The following is a 25,244-nucleotide window of genomic DNA, read 5'->3' as shown; positions in this document are numbered from 1 at the left end:
CGTGTATGATTTCATATTAATTCATTAATCATTAACACGTCAACTAACTACTTTCTGTATTTAGGGACTTCTAAAAAGAATATCCATTTCATGGTTATTTAATGTTTTGGAAACAATTTTGTTATACTTACATTTATAAAAATTAATATCACTCTTGATAAAATTGCACTCATTGTTAAAATCTGTAATTGTATAAACATTGTCATTAGAACGAAAAATATTATAAAAGAAATGAATCTTAAAAAAAAAAAAAAAAAAAAGAAAAAAGAAAAAAAATAGTATATCTTATAAAAGTATGTCAGAATATGACTTTTCGTCTATATCTTTTAACAATTAAGTATAATTTTTTAATTTTATTTCTACTAATTTTATTGTAATATATACTTAGTTTTTTTAATACAGAATGATACGTTTCCATGATATATTTATGTAGTAGAAATAACAGTAATATACAAAATTGATATCAATTTTAGAAACTCATTATAAAAATATATTTAATTTAGTAACAAAAAGAAGTAACTCTTTAGAAGCCCCATAATAATTTACTTCCATTCAACATACTTCTTGATTCATTTTCCATTCATTCTATGATAAAACACACAACATTACTATAATTTAATCCTATTAAAATGGCATTCAGTATATTCTTATAGGATTAGCTCATTCAATATATAAAAAAAATATACAATTTCGACTACTCAATGCAATTGTTCAGTAATCGTGAGTTTGTACTATCCGAATGCCATTTTTTTTATATGATACACGTTTTTTTGGACTAGTACTACAAAGATTGTAGAACTGTCCACAAAATTCTAATTAAAATATAATTAATGTTTATACGCAGTGGGACATCATTGATATTCAGTCGATTCACAAGACTCGTAACGTCTCGAAATTTATAGAAGAAATGAATAAAAGAATTCCATCTGTTAAGCACATATTTCTCTTTCATTAAGCTCCTTTAAGATCGTGTACCTGACTATGTAAAGTCGTGTATACTGAATTTATTAAAAATAATTAGTCAGGTAAGAATGATTGTTTTTACATAGAAATATAAGAATAAAGCCATTGCAAGTTATTGCAATATTTCTTTCATATTTTACAAAAAAATAATTTTTACTCAATGTACTTCGGCACTGTTTAGTCCCTCTCTCTTCTTATATTAGTTACAAAATCATTGTCACGAGTTGTGAATGACTTATACTTACCTGAGGGATACACTCCCACTCATTATCTTCAATAAATTGCACATATTAAGTGCTTTATTAAATTTCTTTATCGAGGTATTATCTCATTTCAGCAAATTAAATTGTCACGTCAATACATATACAGTGTCTTATTTGGGCAAGGTATTAATAATGCAATAGCATTATGATCTGTTTTAGTTGCAAAACTGGCTTCATGCCAACATCGAAGTATCATTTGTTATTATTGTATAATTTAAATAATTTATAATTTACAGATCCTGTAGAACACAAGTGGTTGTACGCAAGCATATCCTATTGACAAATTAATATATTACATAAAATGCTTGGTATACCACCACATTGATGTGACCGATCGGTATATGATATTTTCATTGTATCATACTATAACTTTATCATATATTCAAAAACATATTTACACACGCAGTTGCATGAAATAGATATAAAAAAAGTGCATCCGAGTGTGTTCTGAACTATGGTCATATGTTACTTGCCCTTCTACCGCATCCTTCTAAAAGCTTTTTTAATTTTCCGTTGTGTTTGAGTAGGTGTAGCACTGAAATAAAATAACATGTAATATATAATCTCTATAATTTATGAATAATTTTTTATAATATAATTTTATATTATACATTATATATTTATACATACTTAAATGTTGGAGGTGCATTCCCGCCAGTAAAATTAAATGATGGTGGAGTATTAGGATCAAATGTAGGTGTATTACTAGGAGGATTAAAATTAAATCCTGCAGATGGTGTAGAAGCAGGTGCCTAAAAATAGAAATCAATTATTTAGATTGATATAATGAAACATTTAATATATTGAAATATAAATTAAAACAATTAATAGATTAAAATATATTAATCAAATATAATCATAATAATTTTTAATTTAATTATAATTATTTTACTTACAACTACACCAAAATTAAAACCTCCTGATGATGTAACAGCAGGTGTTGTAGTCCCAAAATTAAATCCTGTATTTGAAGGTGTAGATGAAAACGAAGATGATGCTTGATTTTGTACTCCAGGTTGTGGTGTACCAAAAATTGTAGGAGTTGTAGCTGCAGATTGAGCAAATGCTGTTGCTTCTGGTTTAGGTGCATTAAATGTAAAACCGGCATTTGTTGATGTAGGATTATTGAATGTATTTCCAAATAAATTGTTACTTTGTGGAGTAGATGTATGACTACCAAATGTAAATAATGGTTTCTGTGTCGATTCACCAGGATTAGTATTTGCAGAAAAATTGAATCCAGTTCCTGATTTTGCTACTGCTTGAGGAGGACTAGTGCCAAATGTGAATATGTTTGAATTTGATGTGCCAGTTTCACTTGGCTTTGAGGTAGATCCAAATATACTAGGTGTTGATTCAGTAGTAAATGTTGAAGTAGTATTATTACCAAAAACAGGAGTAACGGATGATCTAAAAAGTGTTGGTGTAGCTGATGGTCCACCAAAAGGTATTGGTGTTGCAGTTGATGGTTGCAATGGTGGATTGAATAAAGATGTTACTTTATTATCCGTATTTCCAAATACAGGCATTTTTGTGTCAGGTGAACCAAAAATTGGTTTATTTTCTGTATTTCCAAATATTGGTACTTTATTCTCTGGCATTGCAAAAGTTGAGGATTTATTTGTACTTGTAGCACCAAATGCAGGTTGTTTATTATCTTCAGTTGAAGTTTGTCCAAATGTTGTAGTTTTTGTATCATTATTAAACAATGATGGTGAATTAGAAATATTTGAGAATAATGTATTTCCAGAAGGAGCACTTGGTAATGTTCCAAAAGTTTTAGTTATTGAAGATCCTTCTCTTGTTTTACTATCTCCAAATGTAAAGGTATTAGTTAAATTAGCTGTAGGAGCTGATGTCGATATTTGACCAAAAGTTGGTACAATTGATGTTTGTGTAGTTGATTTTGATTCAAGAAATGTAAAGGAGGATTGAGTAGAAGATGGAAGACTTGATACTACAATTGTAGAAGTACTGCTAGTAACTGCAATTGTATTACTTGGTACCCCAAATGAGAAGGTAGCAGTTGATTTAGTTTCTTGGGTATTACTTTGAGTTATTGAAGATAATGTATTTATATTAATAGCATTAGAAGATTCTATAGTTCCTGTATTTGGTTTTGAAACTTCTACTATAGTATTTTCAATTTGTTTTTCTTCCTTTGTATCTGATTGTACCATTGTAGTTTTAGATGTATCAAATGTAAATGTAGATGGAATTGTTGCAGTTGTTACATTTCCAGATTGTTTATTACATTCTATTGTTCCACTCTCACTTTTAGCTATACCAAACGAAAATAATGTTGTGTTTTTCTCTATTTTTTCTGGATTTTGTTTTATATCAGTCTTCTCACTATTACTTGCATTAGTTTGAAAAGCATTTTCTGAAGTTGAAAGAATATTATTTTCTGATTTTTGTGTTTCACTTGTTTTCTTTTCTTCTTTTTGTATACCAAATGTAAATTGACCAGTTTGACTATTTTGTTGATTTTCGCCAAATTTAAAATCATTTGAAGATATTGTACTATCAGTCTTTTCTTGACCAGCCTTATCAATGCCAAATTTAAAACCAGTACTATTTGCAGGCATATCAAAATTAAATTGTAAATTGGAACTACTATTTGCAGAAGTAGAATTATCTGATTTCTTTGAACCTGGTTTTGAATCACCACAAGCTACACATATAGTAATTTTTGCTTCATTTTGTATCATACAAGTGTTGCAATTCCATGCACCATCAGGTTTTTTAAATTTATCTCCAAATCCATTTGGAAACGTTGACACAATATTCTTAGTTGTAATTCCAACACTTGGTTTAGCTGTATTACAACATGGACAAGAATCAATAGAAATAAGGTTTCTAACCATACAAGAAGGACATTCCCATGTATCTTTACTTGATTTTAATTTATCTATATTTGAGAATGTATTAGTTGATGTATTGGTTCTATTATCTTCATTTGCAGATATATCTGTAGTATCTGTCGCAGAATTCGTATTTTTTTGTGGAGTAATTTTTAATTCATTAGATTTAAATGTATTGCAAGAACATGTAGTTTTTTCAAAATCTTTTGATTTACATTTAGGACATTCTTCAAATCTTTCTTTATTTTTGACAAATTTAATTTCTTGTTTTATATCTGGTTTAAGAGCATTACATGCAATACATTTAGTATCATTTTGTTTGTTTCTTAGGAAACATGACGTACATTCCCACTGATTACTTGAAAGCTTAAATTGTAATCCAAAATGATCCTTTACTGTAGTTTTTAACTCATTGGCATTATTAGATGTTGATATTTCAGAAATCTTTTTATCCTTAAGATTTGATTTGATAGCTTTACAAGTAAAGCAATGTGTTTCAGAATCATTGTTCTTGAACAAACATTCAGAACATTCCCACATATTAGACTGTGAATTTAGAGTTTTAATAATATTATCATTTATATTTGGACTAACAGTATTTATTTTATTAATAGTTGTTTCTTTATCTGAATCTAATTGCATTTTTGATTCATTTGATTTTTCAGATTTAGAACAAAGAACATCCATAACACTTCCTGATTTTAATTCATCTGAAGAAATAGTGCCATCACTATTTTTTATTTTTTCTTTTAGTCTAGGAGCTATAGACGAATCAGACCAAATAAAGTTTTGTATTACAGGAGGTATATATTCATTAGAAGATATATTAGATTTAATAGCATTTTTGTTTAAAGATGAATTTATATCATTAGATTTATCAATTGATTGTTTATCAGCATTAATTGGGCTACTAAAAGTAAAATTATTAATCGATTTTAAATTCTTCGTAGTACTCGTTACTTTTATAGGACTTGCAAATGTGAATGTATCTTGTTTATCTATACTAGTTTCATCTACTACCGTTGTATTAGTAGATGGCATAAAATTGAAATTAGGTAAAGAAGATATTGGTAAAGGTATATTTGGTAAATTGACGGGTTCAATTGTATCTTCCTGTTCAAGTTTTGTTCCTTTAGTTTTTCCATGATGTTTTAAATCTTCATTAGTTTGTGTCCTAAAAAATGATTATATACATAATGAATGCATATAATAATTGTTTATAACATAAACAACATAAATAATTTAATATAAATTAACACATAAAAATATTACATATGAAAAATAATTATATATTTTTACCTAAGATGATATTCTTGTGGAGGCGGTGGTTCGCTTCGAGCTGAAATAATTTTTCTAGCTGCAACTGTTGTATCTTGTAATTTTTGCCGCCGTCTTAATTTTAATATATCGGGTACAGTTGGTACAGTTAATTCACGAGTTAAATGACGTAATCCAACTTTAGTTGTTGATGTCATTTCCTCCCTTGTCCTTTTTTTATTTATTGATGATGTATTATTCATCATTTTTAATGGTATCTTTTTAGCATCAGTTATTGGCGACGAAAAATGTTCTAATGCTTCCAATATTTTCTTAGCAGTTTGACTCATACCAGATGAATCAATTCCTGCTGTATTAGATGGTTTTACTTCAACACTTGTTCTTTTAGGAACTTTAAGTTGAATCTAATAGTAATAAAAAATGTTTATAGTAAATGATAAAAATGATTTAGAATGATTTTAATTTCAATTAATAACTCATACCTCATTTGAACTATTAAACAGATTACGACCTTGTTTATAAAGACCTGCTGCATTTGCCCCACCAAAAGTAATATTTCCACTGTAAAAAGGAGATGCCAAGGGAGATGCACGATCCGGCGTGTTTGTCATAATTGATGCATTAAAGCTCGGTCTACGACTACTTAAAGTATCTCGGTTGTTATTATCTAAAAATAAAGATCTTGGAGACTGCATATGATTGGCTAAAAAAAATTTATATATTAAAAAAATATGATTATTTATATTAAAATAATCAACAACAAAAAAAGAGAAAAATTTGACTTACTGAAACTTAATTTATCATCATTAAATCTTTTTCTCTTTGAAAATGGTGAATGATAAGAGACATTTGATGGAGCTTCTTGTCTATTTGTTTGTGGAATAAGAGAGCTACAACCACTAGTGCTTTCACTGGATTCAGAATTATCATCCGTACCATTTGTAGTTCCATTATTTGTAGTAGCAACTAATGAATTTAATTCAGATCTCTGAGGTGCTACATTTCTAATACTCGATTGCATTGTAGGTGTAGAAGATACTAAATGACTAATCCCACTTGGCCCGGCCATTCCAGGTTTACAAAAATCTTCACTCTATAAAAAAATTATTGATTGAAAATTTTTTTTATTGATTAAAATTAATATTTTTTAATATGTTTACCATTTCATTATGAATTGAATATTGTTGTTTAGCTACACTGGTTTTGTTGATTGTTGATTTAGTCCTTGGTTGAATTGAAAATGTACCAGGTGGATGAGTGACATCCATACGAATACATGGTCGTTTTAAAGGTGGAGGTTTTTGTATATCTTCTTCTGATTCAACCTCTTCAAGATTTTCGTTATCTTCTAATACATCTTCATTTTGAGATGAGTTAAACCACTTACTGATCCATAATCTTTGTGGTATAAGATCTGTTACTTTTGTTGCCACTTTTTTTACAAAAGACTGAAATGTAAATAAAATAAAGATATGTATATATCAAATAATATTTAAAAATACTTTATAGTCTAAAAAATTATTTAATATTATATGAAATAAAAAAGTATTAATTAAAAAAAAGAAATTAAATATTATATATAAAGAAAAAAAATATATATATATGAATTTTAAAAAATATATATATATATTGTATATATTGTATTTATTATTATATTGTTATTTTATGTATAATTTTACTTGAATTAATATGTTAAATAATAATTGAATAAATATATACGAAGAAAGAATTAGTTATTTAAATATATTATTTAATTATAAATATTTTATGAAATTAAGATTAATAATAATTAATTAGGTGTAAGAACATAATACAGTAACAATTGCAAAACATAAAAAGTCATTTTTAAAATTGAGGTTAAAACGTTCGTTTGAAAAATAAATTAAGTTTTATATTAATTTAAATCAATCGAATTAAACAAATATTATTATCAAAAAAAGAAAAATAATCTTTAAAAAAGATTACAAGATATTGCGTGAATTTGCGCAAAACACGATTTTCCAACGTCATGCGTGCCTTTTTTACACACGTATTAAATATGAATGTAAACTAATAACATTTAAATTTTATAAAATTGAAAAAATGATAAGTTTACTAGAATTAAATTATATGGCAAATTCTCAAAAATTTTTTTTATAAAAAACAATATTTCAAGGTTACATGTTATAGGCGTCTTGATGGATATCTCATGAGTGAAGTAGTATAGAAAAGATTGAGGTTATCGAGTGGATTCACATAACCGTGACATCGTCTAAATATAATGAAAATATATTTTAGAAAAAGAGCAACCATGTAAAGAATATTCTAAAAAAGATTTGGTACATAGTGTGAATTTATCGAGAGACTTAATTTGCGCGGTAACGAGCGAATAACCGTTGGATGAGAGGCAGAGAACTTTCTATCAGGGGACTTGTGCCAAGGAGATACTACTCACATTGTTTGCGTCGTAAGGCTTTGTATTATGCGACGACGACCGTCTTCCAGTCAAATTATTACTCCCTTTAGCCATGATTGGCACTGGTCACTTATTTACGAATATAAAACACACGAGAATGTCTTCAAACGGCGCATCCCAAAAATTGTCAGCGAACCACCACCTTCGTGACTGAAATCCACGAGAGAAAATATGGCCGCCCTAAAGACCGCCACCAGGGCGCCAGGTTTCTCTCGAATATGCGCTTGTCGCGCCTGACCACGTGACACTGTGTGCGCTCGCAGTCTTCAAATTGGCGTACCACCACAGATTAAGTTTAGAATAGACTCATCATCCGAAGATAAAATATTCTCTGTTATCATTTTCGTATCATACGCGATATTATCGATTCAGAATGGAATAAGACAACAGTGCTCCTGTTGATGAAAATAATAGTAATTAAATGTAGCAATAGTCAATTGTTTTTGACATAAGAATTATAATTGTGATCGATCTATAGAATTCAAATTTAAATAAATAAAAATATTGTCAATTATTTTTTTCTATAATAAATATTTTATTTGTATAAATTATCAAAATACAGATATTATTAAAGTTTACATTAACATAAATTTCCAAAATTAAAACTAGTATTTTTTGGATTTTACTTAAAAAAATAAAAAAAAAAAAATAAGTAAAAAGTAATATTTTAGATAGGTAAATAATTTTTGAATTAAACTTTAATTTAGATATTATATATTATTTATTATAATATTTATTATGCAAATTTTAATATATTATTTTTATACTAATGATTTATTTTTATGATATTTTTAAAATTTATCTTTATATATTTGATCTATAATAAAAATAAATTTTTATACAATTCTTATACAATACTTATTTTAATTTTCGCGCGGATTTATATAAATAAGGAATCACACAATTCCAATCAAGCACCTTTTTCTAATTGGCCATTAGAATTACGTCAGTCTATTATTGAAAATTGGTGAAAAGATGTATTATATTAATTGAGGTGCGTAATTATATAGAATTTTTATCGATAAAATATTATTTTATAATTTATAGATTATTAGTAATTTTATCTATAAATTTTATCTAATTAATATACATTTAATTATATATTAAATAAATTAATATATTTAATATAATGCTTTTTTGTCGCTTTTCATTATTCAATTATTTAATTATTTATAATTAAAGTTACCGATAATTTTTATTCATTATTTATTATTTTATTTATTATTTTAATATATTTTTAATTTTATATATTTTTTTCGTATCATACGCGATATATTTTTTTATTATAGGTTTTGATTTTTATTTGCAGATTATTATTCGATTCGATTATCGATATAATTCGAAAACGTAATAATTTATGTGTTTAAGTAACGATTAAAAAATAATTTAATGATTTTGCATGCAATCATAAGATTTTATTTTTTAACAGAAAAGTTTTTTATTTATTAACATTACCAAGTTTATTTCGTCATTTTTTTCATATGAAAATAACAATTAAATATTATTAATCAATTTTATTTCATATATACTCTCATATATTTCTTTCCTAAATATGTTATCTATATTAATATAAATTTAATTCGTAAATTATTTCTATGTTTTATTATTTCGTTCGAAATTAAAAAGTTCTTATAATAGTTGTTTCCAAAAAATTGACAATTGATATTCATATATGCTTGACATGTTTCGACTTGCATAAATCGATCTCTTTTCAAATTTCGATAATCGAAATCATGGTATGATGTCATTTCATCGTCTAAAAGTTTAGTATTCAAATTCTTTATTTTAGGTATGTAATTTATCTATACTTTAATCTCTTAATAATTATTTCTTTTATTTTTTGTATATCATTATTCAATTAATATATTTATTCAATAATTTATTAAATATTGTAATTGTATTCAAAGAATAAAATTATTTTTTTTTTTAATTTTTTTTTTTATTTTATATTATTTGTATATGTGACTATTATAATCGGTAATTTGTATTATAAACTTTTGAAATAGGACTTGATCTCAATTATTATTTTAATTTCATATTTTATACATTTATTAGATTATCTTTTATATATTAATAACTAATTTGAATAACCTAAATTATTTCTCTATATAAATATCATGTATTTATATGATGAAAAATTAATAACAATCACGTTCTTCTTTTAGATAATAGTTTTTTTTTTTTTAAATTTTTGATGAAAAAAAGAAGTAAAATATGGAAATAATTTTATTTTTTTTCTATCACTTATGAACTTGACTTAAGAAAATCTTCCAAAATTTTTAAATTTTTGCAATATGGTTAATAGAATTAAGCTTTATTCTGTAGTTTTATAGTATTTTAGTTTGATGTTAGAGGGCTATACTTTGATTTTTGTGAAGTTGATATTTTAAAACATCGGATACAAATTCATTCAATGTTACATTTATTTTGTTTCTCGGCTATTTTTTTAAGTTTACTCGTACTTATTTCTTAAATATAAATAGATTAATTAAATTTAATAATTAATTTAATTTCTCTTTGAAATTCGTAATCATCATTGGTTTATATCTATTAACATTACCATATGTCGATAACATAAGTAAAATATTATATGTGACATTACCATTAGAAGAATTTTAAAGAATTTTATAGAATCATTTTGGCGGTTAAATTAAAATATTATTATATTTATAATCATTATTCTGATTATAACTATTTATAGTCAATATAATAAAAAATATTTGAAGAAAATTGAAAATATAATAATTTCTATAATAAATTGTACATTATTATTATTTATTATTATTTTCTATTTCAACTAAGTATTATCAAATAATAATTATCGATTATAATAATTGACCTCCTTTTCTAGTTATTTTCCTCTCAGAATTGTTTTAACCAGCATTATTGATAGTATCATTGTTATTACATTCATGATTCCCACGATAAAACGAGATATCTAATTACACGTATATCTGATTATGCTTTTATACTTAGTATATATACTTTTCATACATACTCATTTTGTTTATGCATCATATACACAGTATTTGATTTACATAAGGTTTTGTAAGATTTTTTCTTACAATATCAATAAACAAATATACGATATGCATACATGAAAAATGTTTTAAAAAATATTCCAATTTAAGAAAATATAGAATGCAATTTTAGAAAATTAATCATAATAGCATTGTTTTTTTTTTTGTTAATTTTTTTAATTATAAATTGAAAAATATGATTCATTTGATCATTCAAAATGTTTTTCAGGCATATCTTCTTGAGCAACCAGTTGAATAGAGAATAAGAGAATTACAGAAAATAAGAAAAGTTTATTAATTTTAATTGAAGACCAGTGCTATTTTTTTCTTTTTCTTTTTAATCCACGAAACAAACTTTCACATTACACTACATTCTTCCAGAGATATTATCTTGTTTCGATCAATTTGACTCGTAATTGGTAAATTTAATACGGTGAAACTAGTCGATTTATCGAAGATTTCAGTCATTGTGTTAACTGCAGTAACAATTTCGAACAGTTTATTATTGATTAATCTTGTTCTTAAGAATTATATCTTATCATTTTTGACTATTATTTCATCATTAAGTTAGGAATATGTATAATAAAATTAGAATATTGTAGAACAATAAAATTTTTAATCAATTTTTTAAAAATATTTTTTGATAATTTTTGATGCATTAATTAAAGAATTTTTTAAAATTATTTTTAACTAATTATTAATAAATAGAATAATTTTTAATTATTAAATTTTATTTTTTTATCAATTTTATTAAAAATCTATTTATCTATTTATATCTATTTATCTATCTATTTATTTATATATTATATAAATTATATATTATATATTATTTATATATTATTTATTTATATATTTACTATTATATATATTTATATTTGTATGTTTTTAATATAGTCATAGTTTAATAAAAAATTATATCAATACAATGTATGTAGATAATTTTTTTAAAAATAAAATCAAAGAAGAGTGTGGTTAATAATGTATCATAATGTTTGGCTTTATATCTATCTATATCTATCTAATAAGCAAATACTAGTTTCTATAAATTTTTTTTAAATTATTTGTTACAGAAGACTGAAATAGACTGTGGCATAGAACTAACAGGTGGAGGACCGTTAATGCAACTAGCTTCGAACTTCCGTAGATAATACTTGGAATTGGTTATACTTTAACAACATGGAACATGCAACAAAAATGAAATTATTTTTGTGTGAGTATCATATCTATTAAGAAGATATGCCTTATTCAAATTTAAAGTTTATTTATTTCATTAATTTATACACAATACACAAATACAATATTAACAAATAAAATTTTATAAATAGACGTAATTAAATGATGAATATTATTATGAATATATTAAGTATTTTTATACAATTATTTTTTTTATTATTAATAAATTTAGAATGCATCTATTTACTTCATTAATTTATGAATTAGATTTACAAACAAATAAAACTTTATAAATAGACATATATTATAAATATAAATAACGAATACAATATTTATTAAATGCATCATCTTTAATGAATGTGAAAAGGAAGAGAGCACACAGATTATATTTGACTTATTATAGAAAGAAGGTCGTCTCTCACAAAAAAGATTGGAAAACACTGTAATAGAAGATAATAGGAGAGATAAATCTTTGAGGAAACGATGCATACGTAAAAAGTGAAACTTAGGAGAGAAGGTGACAAAACGATCTTTCTGACCATGTTGCACCGGATGTATCTGTGACACAGAATTAAATATTTTGCATGAACGATTTCACGTGAGTCACACGCTTAGTAAATTTGCGTAGCTTTCTCCCGCAAACAAGCGAAATAAGTGGCATCTCGAGACCTTCGTTTGGTCGATCTAGTTCGATCTTATTTTCTTAGACTTATCGCATCTTTTGCCATTTTCACGCTCCAATAGAGATTCCATGATATCTGATTTGTCACTTAAAGAGAGCGAAAACTATGCGCGAGTAAATTGGCGAGAGCAAGTTTTGCGACAATATCTCGATAATAGTAATATTCGATTTTTCCATTTATTATTGGGATATAGTTTTCTTGAGGAAAACTGCCATCATATATAAATTATTCTTATCATAGAAGTCCACATGATCCACGTGATAGATTATCATATATATATATGATAGTCGTATGTAGATGTATTAAATATAAAATTCTAGGGATATTTGAATTATGAAAGTTCGAGTCATAGAAGTTTTCGAATTATAGAAGTTGAAATCATCCTTTCGTTACTTTCGAAATATTTTCAAATCATAGATCCAAATTATAAAAGTTTGAAATTAAAAAGAATTAAAAAGAATTTGAATTATAAAGATTTTTGAATCAGAGTTACATAAGTTTTCAAGAATTATCGAGATTCGTGTTATAAAAGTTTTCAACTTACGTACGTATAGGTTAGGTTAAACGATATAATAATAATAACATCGTTATGAACTTTATAATCAAAAATACAATCTCTAAATCCATTTTACTACGTATAAAATCAATTAGAAAGTTCGAGGAATAAACAGATCGAGAGAAAGTAAAAAGTCTTTGAAAGGTTGATCGATAAAGTTCAATGAATTGTCATCCGAGCAGTTGAGCAGTGCAGAAAGAAACAGGAATGTGTTTTCGAGGAAGAGACTTCAATAAAAAAATAGAAATGTTAGCATGAACCGAAAGGAATCAAAAAAATTCAATTTTTTTCAATTGTAATTTCCTCGTAGCAAAGGAAGTGACTATGAGAAGAATGTAACATTAATGAAACTTATAAATAGGAAAAAAAAAAAAAAAGATGAGATATCAATAAGGGAAATAAAAGAAAATAATAGGAAAAGAAGTAATAAGATACGAACGGTACTTTATAGTCGTTACTATTATAGCGTACGAGGAAAGTTAAAGAATAATAGAAATTGTACTGTAATAATAGTTTTACGTGCGTAGAAATTGTATTACGTAATTTAAAAAAAAAAAAAAGAAAGTCGTTATGGTATATTATAATTGGAGAAAAAGTAAAATTTTGTGGTAAAATTTATGGCAACGAATATAAGAATTAGAGAAAGAAAGAGATTATGATTCTGCTGATTAATCTTAAACGTACATCAAGAAAAATTACGACTTATGTATACTACTTATATATTTTTTTTACAAATTAGATATATATTTTTATATTTTTAAATAAATTATTTAAAATTTGTGTAATTTTATTTTTGTTACAATATTGGTCATTTGATCTTCTTTTAATATATTTATAACTCGTATGTTTTGTGAAGAAATATTATGCAATTATGATGAAAAATTATATCTACAATTACAAATTAATGTGAATGTGAACAAAATGAATACGGAAATGCTACGAATTTTGATCACAATAATAAGTAAAAGTTTGAAATGTAAAGGAAACATCACAAAAGTACAAGTTCTCGATAATTATTACGCATCTGGTTTTAATTATAATAAATGTCTGTCTCTTCCTTAAATGGGTCGAAATGGTAATTTGACTTTTAACGAGAATTTTCAGTGATTCCACTAAATACATGTTCTCTAATTTAATTGTAAGAGAAAGCATGTTATAATAGAAACTTGACCTTTCTGTAGCTTTGTTATTTCACGTACTAAAAATATTATTTCTTTCTTCTTCTTTCATTTTTTTCAATTAAATTTTGCGACATATTTACATTAATGATCAATAAATATTAAATAATTTAAAACTTGAAATGACAAATTATAAAATTTAAACAAACAAGGATAATTTCTTATTTAAACCATAAATATTAAATAAAACTAATTTAAAATCTTTACGATCCGATTTACAATTCTTTCTTCGTTGTCATAATAATTTTACATCGATAAAATTTTATAACGAATAATAATCCTTGCCTTCAATTGAAATCTGAATTTCGAAATAATCGAAAATATCCGAAACTTGGGCTTGTAAAAGATGAGGTAATTTATAAGATGATCTAATACGATTTAACGCTAGAACAAACAAGATGTTAACTCGTACCATTTCGAAAGTAGCGTAATAATTAACACATTTGCAAGAATATACGTGTTTAATAGCATCTTTGAGAGAACGTCCACGTATTCTCGCTTTCGACTTGTCACGCGAGAACAACCTGTCCCCTTTTTTACGTTTAGCCGAGATTGTACAATTATTTCCGCCTTCCTTCGTTTCCAACAAACTCGAACGATCATCCGTTTCCCATTTTATTTTATTTCATTTCATTTCTTTTTCTTTTCGCAATCGTCTTTCGAAATTCGCCTCTTGCTCCGCTTCCATCGTCATTTCGTTTCGAAATAGGATCGATCACTCGTTATCGTCGCAATAAAGCATATTACACACGTATGTTGTAATTGTTTGTTCGTTTTTCGACTTTTTGTTGAATAATTTGAACATAATTTTGCTTTCGCCGCGCGCGAAAAACTAACCTCAATTGTGTCGTATGTCGCTTAACGCATCGACGTGTTATTCTTCTTTCCTTCTTCTTTTAGTAATTACGTTGCACGGTTTAATTATATGTATTTTATTCGTTTATTATATTTATTAAAGACTTAGAAGAAAATGGAAGTAGTCAATCATATCCGCTTTTAAAGATATTTTGCTTAATTTTTTTTTTTTTAGAAAATATTGGGTTGGCAACTAAGTAATTGCGGATTTCACTCATAGATGGCTTCAGTTGAATTTTTAGGTTTGCTGGCGTAGTCCAAATGTAAAACATATTTTGTTATTTGATAGTTGGCAATTCACCTGTCAATCAGTAAAAAAAGTTTTTTGATCGGTTGCGTAGTTTTCGTTTGGCGTTCGTTGAAAAATAGAAAATCAAAAGGAACATTATCGTCATATTTTGCTTTTTTATTTTCGTAAAGAGAAAAACGCATCACAAACTCACAAAAAGTTATGTGTTATGTGTTTATGGCGACGAAGCCTTAAAATACAATTTTCATATATCTTGCCGTCAATATCTCGACAATGTTATCGTTGATATTTATCATTTAATTATACTATACACGATCTAATGTAATACACATATATATATACGCAACGTGTTTAATAATTTTTTATTTTCTTCCTCGTGCTGTTACAGTAAAATATGTGTATATTGTTTACACATGTGCAACGTATTCCCATAGAACAGTTGCACACAGTTACCGGTAGCACCGGCGATGACCCCGATTTAAGCACCTGCAAAGATTCCTCGAGGCGGCCGATGTTCATGGAAAGTCAAAAGAGTAAGAAGATCCTAGATACGGATATAAGTTAATACATATTGTTCCTTGTTCACATGCGCAACGCTCGTGTACGTATTATTTTCTCACAATTTCTATCTTTTTCCCGGCCCATTATCCACCGTTCTTGTGCAATTTTTATTAATTAACGTTTAATTATTCTAACTGACCAAAATTTCGTAAGGTGAATAACAGGTTTTTTTTTTTTTTATGAAACGCTCGTGGCTTGACACACGCTTGACGGATCAATGGAAAATTGTATATGTGGAAGAAATTTGTATTGTTATTAAACAGCTAGGGAATAATTTCGAGATAATTATTTTAAAGTTAAAATTACCCGTAATTCCAGAGAATCTATTTTTAAAATAAACCGTAAGGGATAATGAAATAAGGTATATTATTTAATTATATTTCTGTCTCTTATATTAATTTTTTTTTACATATCTATTAATTATAAAAAAACGAAAAATATGGATTTTAATTTCTTCGAAATGTTTTCGAGTGATAATTTTAAATACACGAAGGATTAAAAAAAAAAAAAAGAAGAAATAAAAGTTTTAGATTTGAAAAGTTTAAGTAGAAACATTAATCATTCTAATCTGGTGAAAAGAATTTGAATATTTTTAATCTTAAGTCGTAGGATAGGTTAGATAGGTTAATGGACGGGCTAATAAAAATTTTAGGATGTTGGCCATCGAATTCATATGCACGGATGAAACCGATGTCATCGATATATAGTCATGGACTAACGGAGAAACTTGATTCGGTCAGATTAGACTGCCTATTCGGTCGATGACCTTACATAGTCCAAGATTCTGTTACCTATTCATCGATCTTTCGGAGGAATAAACGATGACGCGTTTAATTGGAAAATACGATGTTAATTTTCGTAGAACTTTGACAAATGTTTGTTCAAATTCTTTCTTCTCGTTTTAAAATTTCCATCATTTTTTATCTAATTTGATCGTGGATCTATCATTTCTTTTATAATGTACGATAAATTAATATTAGCTCACAATGCATCATCTTTATTCATTTAATTTATCAGGAAAAAAAAATATTTAAAATTTAAAATATATCTTCGTCAAATTGTCAAAGAGACATACTTAAGACTGTATATATTATTATTAAATGCATTTATGTGAAATTTAAAAGTGTGTAAAAAAAAAAAACAGAATGCACGTTACAATATTTGGGCGAAACAAATACAAATTTAAACACAAAAAAATATATAATTTTCCATAAACGTGCATTTCTCGTTAATTATGGAGAAATAGGTGGCCTATGGCTTTTGATATTGAGTGTACGTCCGTGGATGCACACCTACATGCGTGGACGTTACGACGTTTGTATGGCGGTCGTGGTATGTGGGTCAGGAAGCCGATGTTACTAACAAGTGACTCGACACCGCTAGCTTTCGTCGCCACGAAATTTCCGCCTCTACCAAATCTGGTCCTACGCAATTCGTCGGTTACCGTGATGCTGAAAGTGTCCTAAAAATGCATGGGTTGACAGTGAGTCACCTAGTTCCGCCAATGGACGATCGTACTCCCTTGTGAATTTCAGTCACGTGTCTGGAATAAAAAGTATATCGCGCCGACGACAACGTGCCTTGGTGACCCCCTGATCTCAAGTTTAACGCTTGGTAAATGTATTCTTTGGAAGTCGAGTGAAAAATTGTGAGAGTATCAATTAATTGTAAAAAGTTTGAAATGCAAAAATATTTAGTCTTTCTAGGCTATTGCATATAAAATATGTTTTTGTATCATTATCATTATATCAATTGAGATATTTAGTTAGATTGTCTTTATGGATCATTCTTATAAGGTTTTTCTCTAAAATGAAAGGAAAATTATAAATAATTGTAAATTCGGTTCCAGAGATTGTATATTTTATAATCCAAGATTTCAAGTATATAAACAAAGTTTCCTAACCTCTAAAAATTCTTTCGGCAACGATCCGTCAATGTAAATGAATTTATCATTAATATCTGAAAATTAACGTTAATGCACTCAATGATGATAATAAAGTTGACAAAAGAAACGTAGAATATCGATGTATATTGAAAAATTTAACTTGAAATTTTTAATCGGTCATTTTAAGTTCATAGAAGAATTTTGTTTTTAATAAATTCTTATGACGAAATATATATTCACATGCTTGTCTATTATGTTTCTAATCGAAATATCCAATCGTGACCTCTTCTCGGTCAACTGACACGGAATGCAACAGGAAAACGAGAGAGACGTCGATAGTGACGAGGAACGCGGTTAAATGCTACTTTTTAACAAACGACGCAGAAAGTTTCCAAGTTCGACGCGTCGTCGGTACATCTATATTAATCTTAATTCGTGGTAAAGTTTCACGCTGAGATCGCTGCTTTCCGAATAGAATGCTTAATTGAATAAAAGGATGTATATTTTTTTTTATTTCTACAATTTATATAAATTTATAATACAATATACGACAGATTGAATAGATATATACGTTATTCGTATTTTACATTTATGAGCGTAATTAGGTAATGGTAAAGTATTTATTATTTATACGAATACGAATATAACGAATACAATAAATGGAAATTAGAAAAAATTATTTGATTGAAATTAAAAAAATTCATCGATATATATTTATATACTTTGTTACAAAATTTCGATTGCAGATACAATTATTATTTAATGTAATTGTAAATTCCATGGTTCCAGAGATTGTATATTTTATAATCCAAGATTTCAAATATATAAACAAAGTTTCCTAACCTCTAAAAATTCTTTTGGCAACGATCCGTCAATGTAAATGAATTTACCATTAATATTTGAAAATTAACGTCAATTTAAAGTCTAGCCATTGTCAGCAAAGAAAATGAGATTTGAAACGGTGTGGCGTTCTAAAGCAGGAAGAACAGTAGAATGATATCAACGAACCTAAACCGGACCGTCTAACCCTCGATGGTCGAGCTTCCTTATTCAACTTAATTGTTTCTGCCTCGCGCCAACAATGAGATGCGATCGTACCTTCACCTCGAACGTGTTGACTAACGTAGCCGTGAAATTTAATAGTCCGCGAGAAAGTGTTTCGCATGCTCGAGCTACATCGCTGTATATATATATATCCTTTTCGATCGTTTCTAGGAAATGGAGAAATACATACGTATACGTGAATCGATGTTTATAACCAGATATTATCGATTCTATTTATTTACAATTAAAAATTGTAATAATAATAATTAATTTTGAAAATAGTTAAATAAAGTTTTAAATTAAAATGCATTGTACTATAAAACAATTTTAATACGTTTACGAGGATTTCTATGGCGATTGACGCGTACGATAGCGTCATAAATTTTTCCAAATAATGTAAAAGATGACAAGATACTGCATTTAATAAAAACATTTGATTTCGAGGGAGATGAAAAGAAAATGTAAGAAAAATAATATTTTTCTTTTCTCCAAAAATTACTTGAAATTAATATTCACGAAACACATTTATTTTTAGCAAAGTGAGAAATATTCGTTAATTTTAAAGAAACAATCATGCCATTCGTGGTTATTAAAAATCAATCAATAATATAATTATTTCCTTTATGAATGTCGCGAATAATTCGAATAATGAATAAATTTGCAAACTGCGCACACATCATCCCGTTATCACCACAGACTGGAAAATTATAGTATAGCATCTAAATGTAAATTGATATGTTTTTAAGTCGAAACAGTACGATGATACGTACGTACAACGTTCTCTCATTTGTATGTGAGTAAATCGTGCGCACTATAATTAATAATAACGAATATTAATTAATAATATTAGGTTATTATATTATTGCTTAAATTTGAGAATTAATTCGAAATATTAGCACAAATATAAATACCTAACCTATAATAATTTTTCATTTCGTTACAATCTCATTTTTCTTCTCTCTCTTTGCTTTTCCCTTCTTGATTATTGCAGATATCTCACGTAAACTTCAACAAGTTTTCAATTCCTATTTACAACCCTCTCTCCCTCTCTCTCTCTCTCTCTCTCTCTCTCTCTCTCTCTCTCTCATCAACACGACTCACTATCAACCGATTATAACCTTTCCAACACGTAGTTACGTTTCTCGTTCCAGATATTCAACCTGTCCACCACAACCTGTGTGTGTGTCCTCCTCCCCCAAACCTTGGGATCGAACGTTTTCGAGCCTCCCGTCCCACGATCATCGTTCTCTGCCCCCCTGTCAGAAAAGTTGGCCTGAATACCTGGCAAATATACGAGCAAGTAGCATCCAGTCAATCAGTTAGTCAGTCAGTCAGTCAGTCAGTCAGCCTCTCCGCGAGTCAGTCAGCCTCGTTCCCGATGGCAACCGGCACATCGGTCGTCGTTACCCGTCCGGGGAGGTGGTAAGAGCCAAAAGTGGGGAGCAGAACACCTGGACGACTTCCTGCCAGGGAGTAAGCACCTCAGTCTTCAGGAAAGATCGTTTCACGTCGGTCGTTTTCGAGCTCCACTTTTCTTCACTCTCTCTCTCTCTCTCTCTCTCTTTCTCTTTTTTCTCTCTCCCTGTCTCTCCTCCTCCTCCTTCCCCCTCCCCCAGTCTTACGTACGCACGGTTCAGGCATGAGACAGGGATAGAATTCGGGGGAGAAAGGAAAGAGAGTAAGAAGAGGAATTGGAGGATTAAGGGAGGAGATTTTTCTTCGTGTCCTTCGTGTCCTAACCTTGGAAAAATTGCGAAGAAATGACGTTATAGATATACGATTTCGGTGACGAAACGCGAGAGTGAACCTCTTTTTTTTTTTTTTTATACTGGATTTTAACGAGGAGATCGACGATAGTCGGTGGTGACTATAAGAAGTTCGTCGTTGGTACGCCTGATTTAAAGGGGAATTTTGCATCTCGGTGAAGAGATGGAGGAGAGGAGAGCCGTGTCGATCCTGCTCGTCGTCGTCGCTTTGGCTGCACGAGGTTTGTATCACGAGATTTGAAAATTTGAAAATTCGTTGAGGAGTCTAAAGATATTTCTTTCTCGAATTTCGAATGGGGGAGGGAAATGTTTAAACGAGATTATTAAAAGGAAGGAGGATTACGTTGTTTAATGAAATAACGTTTATGAAATATTTATCTTAAAGAGGGCGTCCTGTTCTATTTAGATTAAACGTGGAAAAAATGTGGAATTATCCAATTAAGAGGAAATTTTCCTCGGGGAACAAAGAGACTCCGTGTCTCGCTTTTGTGCAAAAAGATAGAGATCTTGGAAGATATTATATTTTTATCGCGACGAATTATCTTGATTGGAAGAGGCAATTGTAAAATTAACGAGATGTAAATTTCCTTTCGAAAATGGATTGAAAAAAAGATCCAGAAATTTGTTCTTTCTTTGTCTGATTTGCTTATTATTATTATTATTACTATTGCTCAATAGTAAGCGTGAAGTAATTTTAAAGATGGTTGGGAAGAGATAGGAGAGTTGTGAAAAAACGAATATTTGTCTATTCAAATTTTTTTTCGATTTCTATCCGAGATAATTATTATTTATTACTTGTTTTCGCGAATCGAGAAATGGAATGGAAAATTATTGCGAAAGATTTAAAAAAAAAAATTCGAGAACGATGAAATTTTACTTTACAAATTTCAAGAATTCAAAAAATCCAATCTGCCATTTCAAATTCGATCGCTGGGGAGAAAATCTAATCCTAGCCAAGTCCCTTCTGCATTCAATTGCAAATTTATCACGGAAAAAAATCGAAAATATTCCTCTTCCACTCGTTTCAACGATCACAATCGTCTCTCCCTTCTCCAGCAAAACGACTTTTATTTCCCACGTCGTTTCCTCACACACACACACACACACACACACACACTTTTCTCCCAGTTTTTAAACCGCTTCCTGAATACGTACCGTGTTCCCAACTAATTACACTGTTCCGTTCGGATCGCTAGTCAGTCGTGTCAATCTCTCCTTTCCAACCCTTTCATTCCGACTTATCTTCCCCAACAATCGATCGAACGAACGATTATCGAATATTTATTAATTATTCCTCCTTCTTTCAAAATTGCCACCTCAATCTTCGTATCTTTTCTTCGAAGCAATAAATCTTGATCCTTGATCTGTGGAAGAGAGAGAAGAATTAATTCGACTCGAAATTTCGATATTGAATATATCGATATTTTCGAAAACAAAAGGAGATGGTTTAATTAGCCTTGGCCGGCTCCTTAATTTCCCACGATTCCCGTAAAGTAACGGGAGAGAAGGAGGGGGAGGGGAGGGGTTCGACCTTCCTCCTCTTCTCACCTACTTTTGCCCCGATTATCCACTTTTCCTCGAACGTGGGCGGAACCACGTGTTTGCACTACTACACTACACCTTTTATCCTGGCTGGATACGAAAGAAATGAAATTTCGTAATAATTTACGAATTTCTTCCGAAGTTTCTCTTTACGAACTGAACCAACAGTTTTTCGTATCGGGTTGCATCAATGTTCGTTACATCGAATCATTTGTACGATATAATCGTGTGAGATTCAAAGGAAGATGGAGAGAGAAAATTTGGATGCAACGATATATGATCTTCTGAAGTAAACATTGGCCTGGATCTCGTCGAGTTTCAGATTCAGATATCAGTTAATAATATCACTTTTCTTTCTTTTGCAAACTCTCTCACGTTCTTAAATTAAATATTTCCACGATTATGATAATTCTCGTATTATAATTGTTATAAATATAAAAATTGCAAGGTTCTTTTCTTTATTATTCGAGAAGAATAATCGTCGAAGAAAAATTGCACGAATCGATGAAATTTATTATTACGATTATCAAAGGATAACGGTTGAAATAGCGGTCACCTGATACCGGAATAACTTTTATCCTTGCAATTGTAACTCGTTGTGTCCACTGACCCACATATAACGCCCGTATATACATGCGAAATATAAAAGACTCGACAACCTAACCTAAAAACAAAGATATATATATATATATATATAAAATGTAAAAGGTTTAAATCGAGTCAGAAATGATTTCACTTGAAAAGAAAAAAGGTATTCTAATATTTCTTTAAAATCTGTTAAAAGATTGAAAGAGAGATTTCAAATTATTTCTCTTATTACCAGCAACGGATATTCCTTCGCGTCCTATAATTTTTCGCCAACTTTCATCGCGTTGTAACCGGGATTCTATAATCTCGTGAAACTTTTCGATAACTGTGCCAATCTTACTCTATCACCTTTTTATTTGAGCAATGTCTCTTTATAAATAATAAAAATCTGAGTCATTTTTTCTTTAAATAGGATGAGATCGAATTTTCGAAGGAATTTTTTCTTCTTTTTCTTTCTTTTAACGAAGAAAGAGAAGATTTATCTCTCGTTTCATCTCTTTCCACGTGCTCACCAGCGCCCTCCTTCCAGCAAAAGTTTGGCCTATGCTCGCCGAAGATTATCGAGCAACATCTCGTTTTCCGCAAAAGTTTCCATTCCTCCCCCTCCTTCTCCTCCTTGGACGACGACGCTTCGTTGCATCCGCTCGATGTAGGTCGATCATCGTAATTGTTAAGCCGTAAATCGGGGCAGAACAAAAAAAAAAAAAAAAAAGAAACGTAACTTTATTCCTCGCTATTACATCGACACTCGAACTTTTGCTTGAACGCGTGATTCAAAAAACGGAAGTTTCGAGACTCGTGACTCGAATTGAAAAGAAATACCAGTGTCGTCGAACTTTTTAATCAATGCAACAACAATTCGATGGAAATTCAGTTTACGAAACGTATACCTTGTAAAATATATTTAATAATATATTTAAAAAGTTTCGAGATATCTCCTCGTATACATATACGTAATTTCGTTCGGTTAATCATCTCAAGCGTAAAATGAGAGTGGAGGGGGAAGAAACAACGCTCGGTCGATAATTTCGAGAAAAGTTATATCGGCTGACATCATTGCTTACACAGCTATAACATTGCCCGTATTAGCAAACACCGATTGCATCAGTGGCCGATTCTAGATTTCCAGTTATGGTTTCACTTTTCTTCTCTTCTTCTTCTTTCTTTCTTTTTTTTTTCTTTCTTTCTGTTCCGTCTGGCAAAAGTCGTCGAGGAACGGATAAGTTTTTCGCTAACTCTTCGGACCCTGGGACGGGGGTGGGGGACAGGAAGACAAAAGTTGCTGATAAATATGTAAATCGCGTACAACCGAACCGTTACGTCAAGTCGTCATTTCTCTGTGTACAGTCGAAACCGTTTACCAAGATTGTTAAGGAGTGCCGTTTAGAAAAACTTTCCGACGACTGTAATTATTCCAATGAAAATCTTAACCTCTTAGTGTGTGCAACGAGATTCAGGCTTCAATTTTAATCCAATTTTTGAAGGTTAAATTCCAAGGTAGAGAATTTGATTTATAAAAGATAATAATAATTAAGAATAAAATTTTCGAAAATTTGTATTTTTTCCTTTTTTCTTTTTTCGTCACTCGTTTCGTTAAATCCTGGAAAGGAATTCATTTCGCAACGCTTCCGTTATCTTCTCGAATATATGTATTGTAACCGCGCACGTGCCATTCCTCCATTGTCTCCTAAATGAATTCGTCGAGTTAACACTTTTACAGTTAACGCTTGTTGTTGGTCGGGAGTTGCCAGAAGCCGTTATCTGTATATAAATCTCATCTTCTCTCATTTTTCTTTTCCGCCTTCGATAATCGACATCCTGCAATAAACCTAAATACCGACGGTACTCTATTTCAGACCACTTTCCTTCTAATCTAATCTCTCCACCACGTGATTCGCAGTTTTATAAATTTTTGTAATTAAACAGAATTATTCCTTTCAACGTTCTCCCGTCGAATTTCCATTAAATTTAAATTCTTCGAGGCAGGAATTTTTAAGAGAGAAAAGAAAATTGGAAATTATTTCAAAATTCTGGATATCGATTTTTCGAGGTCGAAAGGTAATTACAAACATGGTTAATCCGGATCGAAAGATACGTATCTATGCAAATATTTAATCTCTCTCGAGCGTAAAACACATTTCAAGGCAAAAAAAAAAAAAAAAGAAGCGAGTGAAATTCTAAAGTCTAATTCACTCCACTTTCCATTCACCTGAATATATTCCATTCCGTTCCATCGCGCCTTATAAATTAAGCTAATAAATACATCCGATTCCTTATTTAATTCGTCTCTCTCTGGATCTCTGAAAAGAGCAGAAATCGA

The 25,244-nt window shown here is 29.1% G+C and overlaps 2 protein-coding genes and 2 long non-coding RNA genes across 5 annotated transcripts in view; 2 read left to right on the top strand and 2 right to left on the bottom strand.

Moving 5' to 3' along the window:
- Positions 1–745: 745 nt before the first annotated feature.
- Positions 746–8,246, bottom strand: LOC727447 (nuclear pore complex protein Nup153). Of its 2 annotated transcripts, none has more exons than XM_006558042.3 (8): positions 7,803–8,246; positions 6,529–6,816; positions 6,155–6,461; positions 5,851–6,035; positions 5,390–5,772; positions 2,123–5,264; positions 1,857–1,978; positions 746–1,761 (listed from the first exon to the last, which is right to left on the bottom strand). In XM_006558042.3, the coding sequence occupies exons 1-8, from the start codon at positions 7,875–7,877 to the stop codon at positions 1,704–1,706; spliced, it is 4,560 nt and encodes a 1,519-aa protein (XP_006558105.1). In that variant the 5' UTR covers positions 7,878–8,246; the 3' UTR covers positions 746–1,703. The 2 variants fall into 2 exon arrangements, with proteins under 2 accessions (XP_006558105.1, XP_001123155.2); XM_001123155.5 differs by having other exon boundaries at positions 5,851–6,071; positions 7,803–8,245.
- A 3,672-nt stretch (positions 8,247–11,918) lies between these two features.
- On the top strand, positions 11,919–17,057 carry LOC113219120. Its single transcript, XR_003305731.1, has 3 exons — positions 11,919–12,053; positions 15,927–16,460; positions 16,752–17,057. It is a non-coding gene; the product is annotated as an uncharacterized LOC113219120 (long non-coding RNA).
- A 3,120-nt stretch (positions 17,058–20,177) lies between these two features.
- Positions 20,178–25,244, top strand: part of LOC411888 — a 29,323-nt gene continuing 24,256 nt past the window's right edge. Inside the window, exon 1 of the mRNA XM_026443596.1 lies at positions 20,178–21,015. Coding sequence (XP_026299381.1) covers positions 20,958–21,015 — 58 coding nt within the window. The 5' untranslated portion in view covers positions 20,178–20,957. The remainder of the gene's footprint in view (positions 21,016–25,244) is intronic.
- Positions 21,022–24,421, bottom strand: LOC107965198. Its single transcript, XR_001704817.2, has 3 exons — positions 23,157–24,421; positions 22,893–23,000; positions 21,022–22,158 (listed from the first exon to the last, which is right to left on the bottom strand). It is a non-coding gene; the product is annotated as an uncharacterized LOC107965198 (long non-coding RNA).

The sequence above is a fragment of the Apis mellifera genome, linkage group LG11 (genome assembly GCF_003254395.2).
Source record: "Apis mellifera strain DH4 linkage group LG11, Amel_HAv3.1, whole genome shotgun sequence".
NCBI lineage: Eukaryota > Metazoa > Arthropoda > Insecta > Hymenoptera > Apidae > Apis > Apis mellifera.
Note: the sequence above shows the minus strand (reverse complement) of the source record. Positions and strands in the feature narration are given on the sequence as shown.

Coding starts and splice junctions, on each gene's coding strand:
- LOC727447 (XM_001123155.5), bottom strand. CDS start 7,877: ATGGCTAAAGGGAGTAATAATTTGACTGGAAGACGGTCGTCGTCGCAT. Junction 1,979..2,122: donor GTTTTAATTTTGGTGTAGTT/GTAAGTAAAATA, acceptor TTCTATTTTTAG/GCACCTGCTTCTACACCATC. Junction 1,762..1,856: donor AATGCACCTCCAACATTTAA/GTATGTATAAAT, acceptor ATTTTATTTCAG/TGCTACACCTACTCAAACAC.